The sequence below is a fragment of the Aulonocara sp. 'chitande type north' Nkhata Bay genome, linkage group LG23 (genome assembly GCF_057382095.1).
Source record: "Aulonocara sp. 'chitande type north' Nkhata Bay isolate Kocher_YH1m ecotype deep benthic linkage group LG23, A_spYH_male_GT1.1, whole genome shotgun sequence".
NCBI classification, from domain to species: Eukaryota; Metazoa; Chordata; class Actinopteri; order Cichliformes; family Cichlidae; genus Aulonocara; species Aulonocara sp. 'chitande type north' Nkhata Bay.
In genome coordinates, this window is record NC_141365.1 from 19,545,275 (window position 1) to 19,557,653 (window position 12,379).

General features: G+C 37.3%; 1 protein-coding gene across 1 annotated transcript; it reads right to left on the reverse strand.

Moving 5' to 3' along the window:
* Window positions 1-2,973: 2,973 nt before the first annotated feature.
* Window positions 2,974-11,201, reverse strand: LOC147301549 (adhesion G protein-coupled receptor G7-like). Its single transcript, XM_086282416.1, has 13 exons — window positions 10,835-11,201; window positions 10,263-10,372; window positions 9,948-10,088; window positions 9,780-9,868; window positions 8,769-8,917; window positions 7,566-7,679; window positions 7,290-7,480; window positions 6,603-6,755; window positions 6,376-6,488; window positions 4,855-5,189; window positions 4,680-4,761; window positions 4,100-4,388; window positions 2,974-3,138 (listed from the first exon to the last, which is right to left on the reverse strand). Exons 1-13 carry the CDS (start codon window positions 11,199-11,201, stop codon window positions 2,974-2,976), a joined length of 2,298 nt encoding a protein of 765 aa, XP_086138542.1.
* Window positions 11,202-12,379: the final 1,178 nt, after the last annotated feature.

Below are 12,379 nucleotides of genomic sequence, written 5' to 3' on the forward strand. Positions count from 1 at the left end.
TCCCATACACCAGTGTATTTCCATTGCAAAGAAATGGGATATCCTTCAAATGTCAGTTCTTAACACAGTACAACCTACTTTTAGTCACTGAAGGCAGAGACCCACAAACAATTTGCAACTCACTGCAGTTTTAGGATTTCTTCAGCCCGCTAACGCAAAGCAAGCCTTGATATGTTACCGCCGTGAAGTGAGCTGTCATTTGTGAGCCACGATAAAGCAAGCCGCCTTATTTCCGCCACATAAATTTTCCACACATTTCTGCACTAAGCTTTACGGTAGCACTTCTTCTTTGTTGTTGATCACAAAAAAAAATGCACGAGCACACCCATGCACGGACATCTCACACACATGCAAGCACGCAGGCACACATGCATGCACGCACGCACGCACGCACGCACGCACGCACGCACGCACGCACGCACAAACGATTTGGAGGTCTTTTCTGCAGGAAAAATGAAGCTCAAGGACAACTGTTTTTCCTAGTGTTAATTCATTATTCTTTTCAGTTTGGTTAGCAATGTGAATCTTCATTCATCTCAATCCGCAGCAAAATTCCTGACAAGTTTAAGGTCAGTTATGCTCAAATTCAATACAGTCAATGCAATATAATCACATTATATTTAAAATATCATTAAAAAACATCCTGATAGTTGATGTGAAACTTTCAACACATTCTTCCTCTCTTCCACCTACTTTACGTGCTGTAACATTCCTCAGAAATTATAGGATAGTTATACTCAAATTCAATACAGTTACTCAGTATAGCATCATATTAAAAAAAAAAAATCATCAAGCATCATGAATAAAATCATCATTTTTCACTCCATGGACAAAGGGCAAAAAAAATGCCCCCCCCCCCAGTAATAATATCATGTGACCACAGTCCATTTAATGCGCGTGGGATCCAAAAACACAGAAAGAGACCAACAAATAAAAAATAAACCTCTCAGATCATCACTGAAATTTTCAAACTGCTGCAAAATCCATTAAAAAAGGAACATATTTTATATGTTTTGATCAGTTAAAAATTTATTAAAATAACATTTTCCCCCCAAAGGCCTCAAACGGAATCAGCCCTGATTACAACAAAGGCCCAGCCCGCAGCCTGACGGTCACAGGAAGCTCTCACTTCCTTCAATCACAAACAAGCTGAGTGCTGAAACATTCTCTGCACATGCTCAGTAGAGGTGTGGCAGCAGAGGTTTCAACATAGAGCTGATATTACGGGTATGAAAGTTGAAGATATTCTTTTTTTTTTTTCCAGTTTTTTGGATCAATTTAATCTTCAGGTTTTGGTTGAAATGATTTTTCTTTGATTTCTTGTTTTTATTTTTGTAATCTTCTGATTTCTGTTTTGTTGAATTTTTGGATTCTTGTTTTGATTTGTTTTCTTTATCTTTTGCGATTGCTGTTGATGGTTCTTCTAATGATGGCTTTCAGGTTTTCCATCCTGTGTTTCTGGTTTCATGGTCTTGGATATTTTTATTATCGGTGAGAGTTTCTGTCTTCATGTGACAGTATGTGTTGATAAAAGCTACCCTGAAGGCCTGTGATGGGACTTTTGTGATCCTTTGTTTGAGATGGTTTTTAATCTAAGCAAATCGTTGTGTTTGGATAAAGGCTGTTTTGAGCCAGACATTATTTCGGCTGTGTCTGAGGAAGGTAACGTAGAGCACAACAAAAGCCTGTTCTAAGAAAAAAAAATACAACCTTAAAAATGCATAATGTCCACATTTTCAATGAAAACAGGTATTGAATTTAATGAATTAATATCACATTGAAACTTCCTCAGTTGACACTCATATAAACAAAAGTTGCATTTTTGCATTAGCTTTCTTAGATTACACTGTGTAAGACCTCATTTAATGCACTAAATCCACCATCTGTAAGATGACATCAATCAAAGCAGCCGACAAAAGATTAAAAACAACAAATTGTCAGATAATTAACAATTATTCCAGACACAGATGATAAAATTTGTGTTTTTTGTAAATAATCATCATTTACTAAGAGTGAATTACTCCATTAAGCAATCTGATATTACCACAAATTCTGTTTTGCTTTTTGTTTTGTTTTGTTTTTTCCTTTTTCTTTACATTATTGATACTTGAGACTATTAAAAACAATTTAGACAACACAGATAAGCATAAAATACCAGTTCACAGTGTTATAAACATTTGATCTAAAGTGACACAGCTGTCATCCTAAACTGACAGCTTTTGCAACCATTATATTGAATCTGTTCGGAGTTCTTATCAGGCTCAGAAAAGCATTATTTTTAATGTTTTTACACATATATTTACACACACACACACACACACACACACACACACACACACACACACACACACACACACACATATAAATAACGGACCTGCTGAACTCGACTCTGATCTCAGGCTAGAATGTTCAGGAAGCAAGAATAGTCACTGCTTTTTTCCACCTGGGTCACTTTAGTTTTTTACAAGGCTAGTGTAGACACTGTTACCAACATGAATCACTTCAGACTGATACACGATGCTACTTGGAGAGCAATGCTGATGCTTAAAATAACAATAAAAACCAGTCTTCATACCTGCAGTCTGTTCCTGAACACGTGACTGTGCTAGTGTTTGGTTTCTGTCTGGTCAAAGAAAGTCTGCCTGCAGCAAAGTAGCCCAAACATCCTGGAGCATCCTCTGTGCATCCTGGGAAATTGAGCTCCTTCAGCAGATCTGCTTTTTGTCCCTACCCAGAAAAATTTCAGGGAAAACTTGTTCATGAACAAAACAAACAAAATAGTCTAATTCTGCTTATTCCACAGATTTGAATGAGTTTGAGGAGATTTCTGGAGGTTTATTGTTGATGTGATCATGACTCTGATTTTTGATTGACTGTGATGCAGTTATTTAGTTTATGTTCACATTAAAAATAATTGAATACAGATGCTTTTAAAATCATCCCCAAGTCATGGGTCAGCTGCTTGTTATGACCTCATTTTCCCCTGTATTTCTCCGAGTGGTTCTTGTGCCAGTTCTTCCATAGACGGTACTTCACATTGTTAAACGAGATGCTGGCTGAGGAAAGGTACTGCACTGATCGGGACATGGTGGCTCTGAAGGTCGGCGTTGTGGCTGTGATGATAAAAATCTGAAGGCCCTGAAAACATAGAGAGGGAAAATATATATACATACATATATATATATATATATATATATATATATATATATATATATATATATATATATACATACATATATATTTTTAATTTATTTTATCAACTTTTCTTCTGACGATGCTGTCTGTGTTGAGCGCTCCGCTACTACTACTCCGCCTAGGTTGCACTGTCGAGCGCAGATCCACTGAGCGCAGCGCAGGCTAGCCAGACAGAAGTTAAGCTCGTTGCAACATGGCAACTGCCTCATCACTAGCCGAAATTGAACCTCCCCCACCCTCATTCAGATCTGGCGTTTGGAACTATTTTGGTTTTCATGTGAAGTATGACCCTGATGGTAAGCGCGTCATGGACAAAAGTAAAACAGTATGTCGGATGTGCCACGCAATGCTCAATTACATTGGTGGGAACTAGTGCGTTAGCTTGGTTAGCTCGTTAACGTGTTGACGCTGTCCAGCCCCACGCACGGGCCGATCCGCGGTAACTCGTTAACGGAGATTTGCCACGTTATGGCGTTAATGTCATTTTAACAAGATTAACGCTGACAGCACTAGTGGGAACAGAACGAATATGTCTGCACATTTACACCGACATCATCCTAGTGCAAAGACAAGTGGAAGCAGACAGCAGTCATTTAGACAGCCGTTAGCACATGATTCTCCTTATGGGGACCTGATATGTTTAATATGCTGCTGAGAAGATTATTAAAATCAAAAATCAAAAATTTTCCTTGAAGCAAAACACAAAGACTTTCAGTGGACATAAAAAGTGTACACACCCCTGTAAAAATGCCGTGCTTTTGTGTTGTTAAAAATAAATCACTCAAAAACTTTTGTGATAAATAACAATAATAAAATAATACGATACGCTGATTGTATAACCGCTGAAGAACCTTTTGATTTAATCTCTCAGTTGAAGTTATAAAATCAGAAGGTAGAGTCTTACCTGTGTGGTTGTGCAGAGGCAGAACAAAATGCTGAAGACCAGGTTCATTGTTCCTGAAGTGACGAGGACCAGATACCCAAAAACCCAGGACACACCCAGTAACACAGCCAGAGTGAAGCATTCAAGGAAACTCTTCCTGAAGCAGGACTTCCTGGTTGCTTTAATGGACACATAAACCAGCAGGACGATGTTGTAGATCAAGATCAGGCCGACTGGAAGGAGGAAACCCCAAAACAAAGGTTTCTCAAAGCTGAAGTGTTTGTTCTTATCCAGCGCTGCCAGCCAGCAACTTCAGTGACATGAAAAGGAATTATACAAATAATATGAATAAATAACTTTGTCTAAACTTTAATCAAAACTAAGAGGAATTATAATAAAGTTTGTAAAGATAAAAAAAATAAATTACAAAAGCTGTATAGGCGCATCGAAAAGAATGGTTGTATCAAACTGAATCTCTGTGAGTAGCATCATACAACAACAGCAACAACAACACTGTAATATTGGTAAAAATGTGACTTTTGTTCATATTGAAGTACAGGTCAGTCTAAAGTAGATAAATGTGGTTTGTGTGATTACTCACAATTCCTCCTGTCTGTATCTCAGAGGATTGTCCACTCTGTAGGTCACCCCCAGTGTGATGCCCATGAACAAGGCTGGCACTCCTAACACAATAATTAATTAATTGGGACAGATTGAAGGGTCTTCAAGAATAAACAGCTTGTCAGATTTAAGTCCCGACTTTATAAATGTCTTACCCCATCCCAGAGCCATGCCCAGCAGAGTCCAGTGAGGTGGTAGACTGCGGCGTATTTTCTGAATCAGGATCTGAGTACCGTTCACGCTGTTCCACATGAAGGTGGCCATCAGGAGGAAGTGCAGCAGAGCCGCTACAGCCGTACACGAACCGCGGTCTGGTTCTATGCGTTCATCCGAGTCAAGGATTTCATTGGTCCGATCGTCAGTCTGCACCTCAATGTCAATTTGTCTGCTGGAGTTTTGGACTCCAGAGACAAAGGTGATGATAAAGGCCAGCAGGCTGAAGTAGATGCACAGCCGAGATATCAGGCTTTTCTTCTGTTCATTCTGAAAACTACAGATGAAAATGAAAAAGTGACAAATGATAATATGAAGTCTTACAGGAAAACTGTAAAAAAAAAATAGAAATACACGTGAATGTAATTTTAAATATGACATAAAAAATAATCAATTAATAAAAGGCTGAAAACAAGATTGTGATGTTGCAAAAATTAATTGCTATTTTTGTCATACAAAGCAAAAATCTCCTTAAAAATTTTGACTTTTCTCAAAACAATAAATTGCATTCATGTTATTTCTTTAAATGTTATTATTATTATTATTATTATTATTATTATTATTATGACCTTTTCTCTGTTTTCTTTCATTCCAAAATATTATGTTTTTTTTTTATTTGTTTTTATTTTATATATAATTCAGACCTCCTTCGTTTTGTTTGTTCGCACTTTTGGCGGAAGTTACAGTCTTTAGTTTGTTTGTGTAATTATGAATCCACAGGCTTTGCTCACCCAATTGAGAGATTTTCTGAAATTCTTCTTTGCAAATACTTTCAAACTCACTCTGTTTTTTTTTTTTTTCCTTCTTTGATTTAAGTTAAAGAGGAGATATAATCCAAGGACATTTGGTCAGACCTTGGGTATCCTCTGGAACCTAGTGGTGATTGAATGATGGTGTTATTTTCCAATTATTTTTCACAGGACAACAAACTGTGTTGGTTTCACATCAAGGAGAACCCAGGAGCAATTTGTCCTTCTGTTTAACTTCAGCATCCAGACCAGAAATCTAATTTATCTACTTTGAGAAGGTATGATTGGAAGATGCCCACACGACCATTAGGGTAGTAGTAGAAGGATCTTAAAACTATTAAAATATTACATTGTAAAAATGTGGAGAAAAGTTCTAGAAATAATTTAAAAATAATTTAAAATTTTTAAGAACTAAAGGATTCCTTTTCTGGATAAAAGCAAGAGGGTAATTAAAATTTTCTCAATTACAATAAAATTAAATAAAGTAAACAAAGCACTGAGAGAAGAGTAGGGAAGTCATTGAAATATCTAGATTTATGGCTCAGTTTTTGTCATACCAATTTTTTTGACCAATTTTGACTCTGTAGCTAACACTTCTGTTTCTAACATGTTTGCTGCATGTTAGTTGCAGTCAAATACATTTTAACCTGTTAAATAACTACACTTTTTTGTCAAATGACACATAAAAACGGAGGTGGGGTGGTCTAGTCTTACATTTCTTTAACGTTATAAATGATCGTCACAATCAAACCCAGAAAAGAAAGAGAGAGTCCCACGATGGAGATTGCACCCAGAGCTTCTGCATACTCGTAGTTCTCTCTGAATGACTGAAACACAGATATGATCAAAAGTCTCACTAAATATCTGTATTGTTGCAATGGTTGATGAAGAATCAACAAACTGTGGCTTCATCTTTCAGTCTGCAGATTTGTGATACTCACCCAGAGAGCAGCAAAGTTGGTGGTGTGGTTACAGAAACATTTAATTAGTCCATCTGAAGTGTTTCCTTTAGAGCAGCCACTGGTGCTCCAGTCCTTCTGACTGTAGTTCCAGAAAACGCAGGAGAAGTCGTACAGAGACGTTCCACTGATGTTCTGAAACAGCAGCGCACAGACAGCCCTTTAATTTAGATAACTTAGACTTAACGCATATTTTTAATGCAGTTTGTTTGCTTTTCTTTTGTTTTGTTAACACCATTGATATTTTTCTTACAGTATTTGTGTTTGCTTTGAATCAATTCTGATATTGTATATTTGATATTAACATGACATCATTGTATTTTAACATACAGATTGTTAAAGGTAACACATCTACAACATATTTTTTATAATAATATCCTGGCAAAAATCCTTCCACTCCATACAGAACTAACATGCATAACATGCAAACTTTTTCTGCAGTACCTACAACTTAAAGCATTTAAATCCATTCCTCACACGAAAACAAGAAAACAAAACCCGTTCTCAAAAATATACAGAACAATAGTGTGACTGGACAAGTTAGCTTTTGTGACCAATTTTACCCCATTAGCAGCAGGAAGAACTGCAGCTGTGCTGAAGATATTAAATTATAACCAGCAGACATCAGTCATTAGATTTATATATGAATGAAGATACTGGATTTCTTACTCTTGGTCTGAACAACATCTCCACATGTTGTGGCACCATGTTGGGTTCCTGCCCTCTGACGCTGGCTGACAGGACCCTTATGGTGGCCCGTCGCTTCATGTAGAGTTTTGAACGAAAGAAACGATCATTCTGATAGAGAACAAAACCCAGAGAGACGTTCAAGTCTGTCTGACGACTTCTGACATCTTCGCCTAACATGAGAGAAAAGAATCCACTGCTATTAGTAAGAACTTGTTAAAATTAGAGGATTTTTCAGCTTTAAAAAGACAGACTCACCTGGCAGGAATCGTATGTAAATGAGGGCATCAGCTATGAAACTGTTTTCCATCACGACCTGTGTTGCGTTTGTGTTCAGATGAATTCTGTTGGGCAAAAAATTCCCAGAAATCCCTGTAGTGACAAGATGACTGCATGTCAGTGAACACATTAAAAATGTACAAATTTACTGTCGGTTCTTCAATTTTAAAGTTAAAGTTCAGATTAAAATGAAAGTTAAGAACAAATTTAAGATAATTTCTTTACAACACCATTTTTTGAAAACAAGATCATTTCATTTTATTTTATCTGACTGGAGAAAGTAACTTGCTTCTAGTATCTCTTTGTAACTTTGAAATAGTCTCGAAGAATTGAACTGAGCACTACTTTTTAAATCTTGATGTATTTGACAATTTTATTGCTTTTTTTATTTTTCAGCAGAGCAATAAAGAACCACCAGCCAAGGACTTCAGCCATAAAAATATTCTTGGGAGCTGTCCCACAGAAGAGTTCAGATCATATTTATTCAATGGCAAATTTACTGGATCAAAGTGATACTATTTGACAAAAGCAGACAGAATCTCGGGTAGATTCTTAACTTAAGTTTCTGAGGACTTTATCAGTTTTCTTTTATTGTTGTTTTCTGTGTTTTGAGTCTGAAAAAATACATTATTACATGCAAATTTAGAGAGTGAGGCCAAGTTATTCACATCATTAAGTTGAGTTCAGGTTTATAATCCTCCCACAAGCTTTGAGGTCTCAAAACTATTTTGTGTTTTCAGTCACGGTAAACATGAGTCCATCACACGTGTTGAAAATACAGCAGTAAAAAGACTAAATAGTGAACAGGACACAGAGCACAACAACAGCAGCCAGTTTCAATGGTAAAACCATCAAAGGACACAAATAAAGTTGCTTTATACAGAAGATAAGAAATCACCACAGCTGGACTTTAGAACCGTCAACTGGGCAAACATGTCAACCTTGAGAGTTCACTCAAGAGTTCAACTGCTGAAAGCTCAAGTGAAGTAGAAATCATAACCTGGTTAATAAACTACAAAGTAGAAGCCAATCTGTTCTCTCCGGTGTTCAAATCTTTGCTTTTAGATCTGTCAGTTACAATATTTGATTAAACCTGCAGGTATTTGCTTTAGAATGCTTTATAATTTAATAAAAACCAGTCCACGGGATGATCACTGCTGTTCGACACAGTTTCTTACTGACCTCTGAGAGAGGTGAACTGGACTCCGTGAGTGTCTGCAGCAGGGATCTGTGCCGACTGGACCACCAAGTTCGGCTGAACCACTTGAGATTGAGATGTATTTTGACTGAGGCTGAGGTTCACTGAGAGCTGGTCCAGAGTCACCGTAAGCCTGGACATTAAAAAAAAAAGCCCCCCCCCCCCCCCCCCCAAAAACAAAAAAACAAAAAACAACCCAACAACAAATAATAATAACACAAACAAACGCAGAAACACAAAACATTGTTTGTCTTAATCAGATTTGTAGTTTCTACTATTCAGTTGTACCAGTCCATTTTTGGCACTCCCCCTGAACTATAAGTGTCAGTTTAGAGCTTCAACTTTACCTTTATTACTTTCATCTCAAAAGGAAACTCACCTGAATAGTACAGATATTTAAGGTCTAATGAGAATATTTACAATTGGAGGTCTTTACAGTTTGAATTGGAACAGGAAAGACTAAGACTGCTGACACTCTTAAAACTGCTCTTAAATTCCTGAATCAATTATTATTCATCTGTGAGTTGGATATTTTGTCTCTAAAACAGAACAACTTTGACAACTGCCAGTTCCTGTTTATATGCTAAAATGCATCACACTTCAGAGGAATTACAAAATAGCCAATCAAACTAGGATGGTGAACATGGCAAACATTGCTTAAAATCAGCTTTTTGCCAGTGTCACAGTGAAATATTTCTTTATAATGTAGCTGCTTAGACTGGTTGTTCATCTAATATAGAAAAAAGTGAATTATCACTGAATATGAGTTAAATCTGGTTGACAGAACTTTAGGGAAATAAATACAGCTGATGTTAGCACTTTGGTCAAAGCTCCTTTGTATTTCAGTTTAACCTCAGCACTGCTAGCATGGCTGTAGTTTCATGATGAATATTTTAATGATCTTTCCCATAGTGCCACCTTTACAGCAGTTTTTAACAGTCTTAGCTTCACTGCTGATGAGCTTATTTATTTGTTTATTTACATATTTAGTTTACCCCAGAGTTGCGTTGTTTTCCTTGGTATCATCTGGTATAGTGGCGTTCAGCAGCTGACTGACTGTTGCTACTGCTGACACTCTGACACTCTGCACAGACACAAATATGAACTGAGATTAACATCTTACTTTCTTTTTTTGCCCCTTACGATTTGCTGAATGTTTGTACCTCTGTGGCGTTTGCAGACAGCAGCAGTGTGTTGACAATCTCAGCCGCAGCTGTAACATTTTCAGCCGTCAGCTCTTCTGCTTTTGATGTCAGAATCTGAGTGCTGGTCGCCAGTGTCTCTAAATCAGCTGGACTTGTAAGCTGAGGTAAGAAAGACATGATTTTACTCATCTGGTTCTTTACTGAATCTGGAATCATCTGCATGTTACCTCAGAGCTGCATTTCTACAGGATTACCTCACAGAGAAATACTCAAACTTCAGCCATATGACACTTTCAATCTTTCTTCAGAAGAAAAAAAAACTGCTGTTCTTACATTTTTTTGTATGTCGCTGAGCGTCAGGTCACACTGGAAGATCTGTGGAGGGCTGAAACCTGGTGATCCATTCATGGACAAACATCTGGCTGAAGATTTAGATTTACCAGCTGAATGGAAATGGTGATAGAAAGATAAACATCAATACACTAGAGTCTACGTGATGGAGTGATGTTGGACTGAGGGGAAGATGTGGATGACTTACTACCACTCGTTCCTACTTCACATTTTTCCTCAGAATACGCAAACCAGCCGATGGGTGTACGAGGGAACCTGAAGCCTCCTAACTGCTGCTCTTTGCAGAAGTTTTCTACGAAAAGTTTGTTAAAAAATAAATATTTTTTCCGTTTGTTTTTTTAGAATACTAGGAATTTTATTTGTTTTTAATCACAAAAGAAAAAAAAGGACTTTTAAATAATGCATGCTAAACTTGATTTCAGGTTGTAGAAATCCTTACAGCTGGTACATTAGACATTTTGAGCAAATTATAGTTTTTGATCTCTGGCATTCTCTCTTTCGTTCTCATCTGAATGTTTTTGACCCATCAGACTCTAGTCGGTAAAACTTCTTACCTTCTGAGCATGTTACTCCAGTCCATTCATCAGGACAGATGCAGACACCGTTCTCTGGTTTCCCTCCATTATCACATTTCAGGACAGTGGTGGTAGGAGGGGTAAACGTAGTTGGGGATATAGTGGTCGTAGTAGTATTAGCAGTAGCAATAGGTATAGTAGTTGAATCATAATGAGTGGTGTTTGCTGAAGGAATTGTTGTAGGATTAGGAGGTAAAGTACTGTCAGTGTATGGGCTCGTAGCATTCGTACCAATTGTAGTAGGAGTACTGTAAGTAGCAATATTTGCATCACTAGTTGGGTAGAAAGTAGCAGTGGTGTTTGTGTAAGGAGTAGTTGTATTAGTATCACTTGTAATAGTAGTCATGGGAGAATAGTGAGTAGTACTCATTTGATCAGTCATGGGGTTGGAGGTAGTATCAGCTATCTGACTAACAGTCGTATCAGGCCTGGTAAAATCTGTAGTTGTAAGAACAGGACTGGCACTAGTAGGAGGAGTTTCTGGATAATCTGGTGTTTCCAGGTCAGTGGTTGGAACTGTATCTTGTGTTGTGGTACTCAAATTAGAAGTATTAGATGAAGTGGTATTGTTAGGAACTGTTGTTATAGTAGTGATATCCCCTGGAGTTACAGTAGCAATGCTTTGTTCAGTAGTTATATTTTGTGCAGTAGTAGAATCATCAGGAACATCAGTAGGAAGTAGTGCAGTAGTAGCAGTATCAGTCGTATCAGGCCTGGTAAAATCTGTAGTTGTAAGAACAGGACTGGCACTAGTAGGAGGAGTTTCTGGATACTCTGGTGTTTCCAGGTCAGTGGTTGGAACTGTATCTTGTGTTGTGGTACTCAAATTAGAAGTATTAGATGAAGTGGTATTGTTAGGAACTGTTGTTATAGTAGTGATATCCCCTGGAGTTACAGTAGTAATGCTTTGTTCAGTAGTTATATTTTGTGCAGTAGTAGAATCATCAGGAACATCAGTAGGAAGTAGTGCAGTAGTAGCAGTATCAGGGATGTCTGTTGGTGTAGTTAACCCTGCTCCAGCTGTGAAGGAGGGTAAAGGAACAGCTGTGAGAAACACCTAAGAAGGGCAATGATCAGTTAGTTCATTAAAAGCGCTATGAATGCTGATACTTAGCACGTATGGTTTTCATTATACCTGATCTTAGTATGTCATCATTAGTGTTGGGAAGGTTACTTTTAAAATGTATTCCACTACAGATTACAGAATACATGCCCCAAATATATATTTTGTAACATATTCTGTTACGTTACTCAATGAGAGTAACGTATTCTGAATACTTTGGAATACTTAATATATTATCATGCTTTATACAACTACATGAATGTACTATTGTTGTGTGATTTATTACTGATATTGAAGGTTACTCGCCATACCACTACATTTTAAATCTTAACCTCTGTGCTGCCACTGCTGGGTGCACCATCATCACCCTAATTTACACCCTAATTTACGAATAAATTCTTTACAAATCCTACCATGTGAATTCATGGATTTTTTTTTCACATTCTGTCTCTCACAGTTGA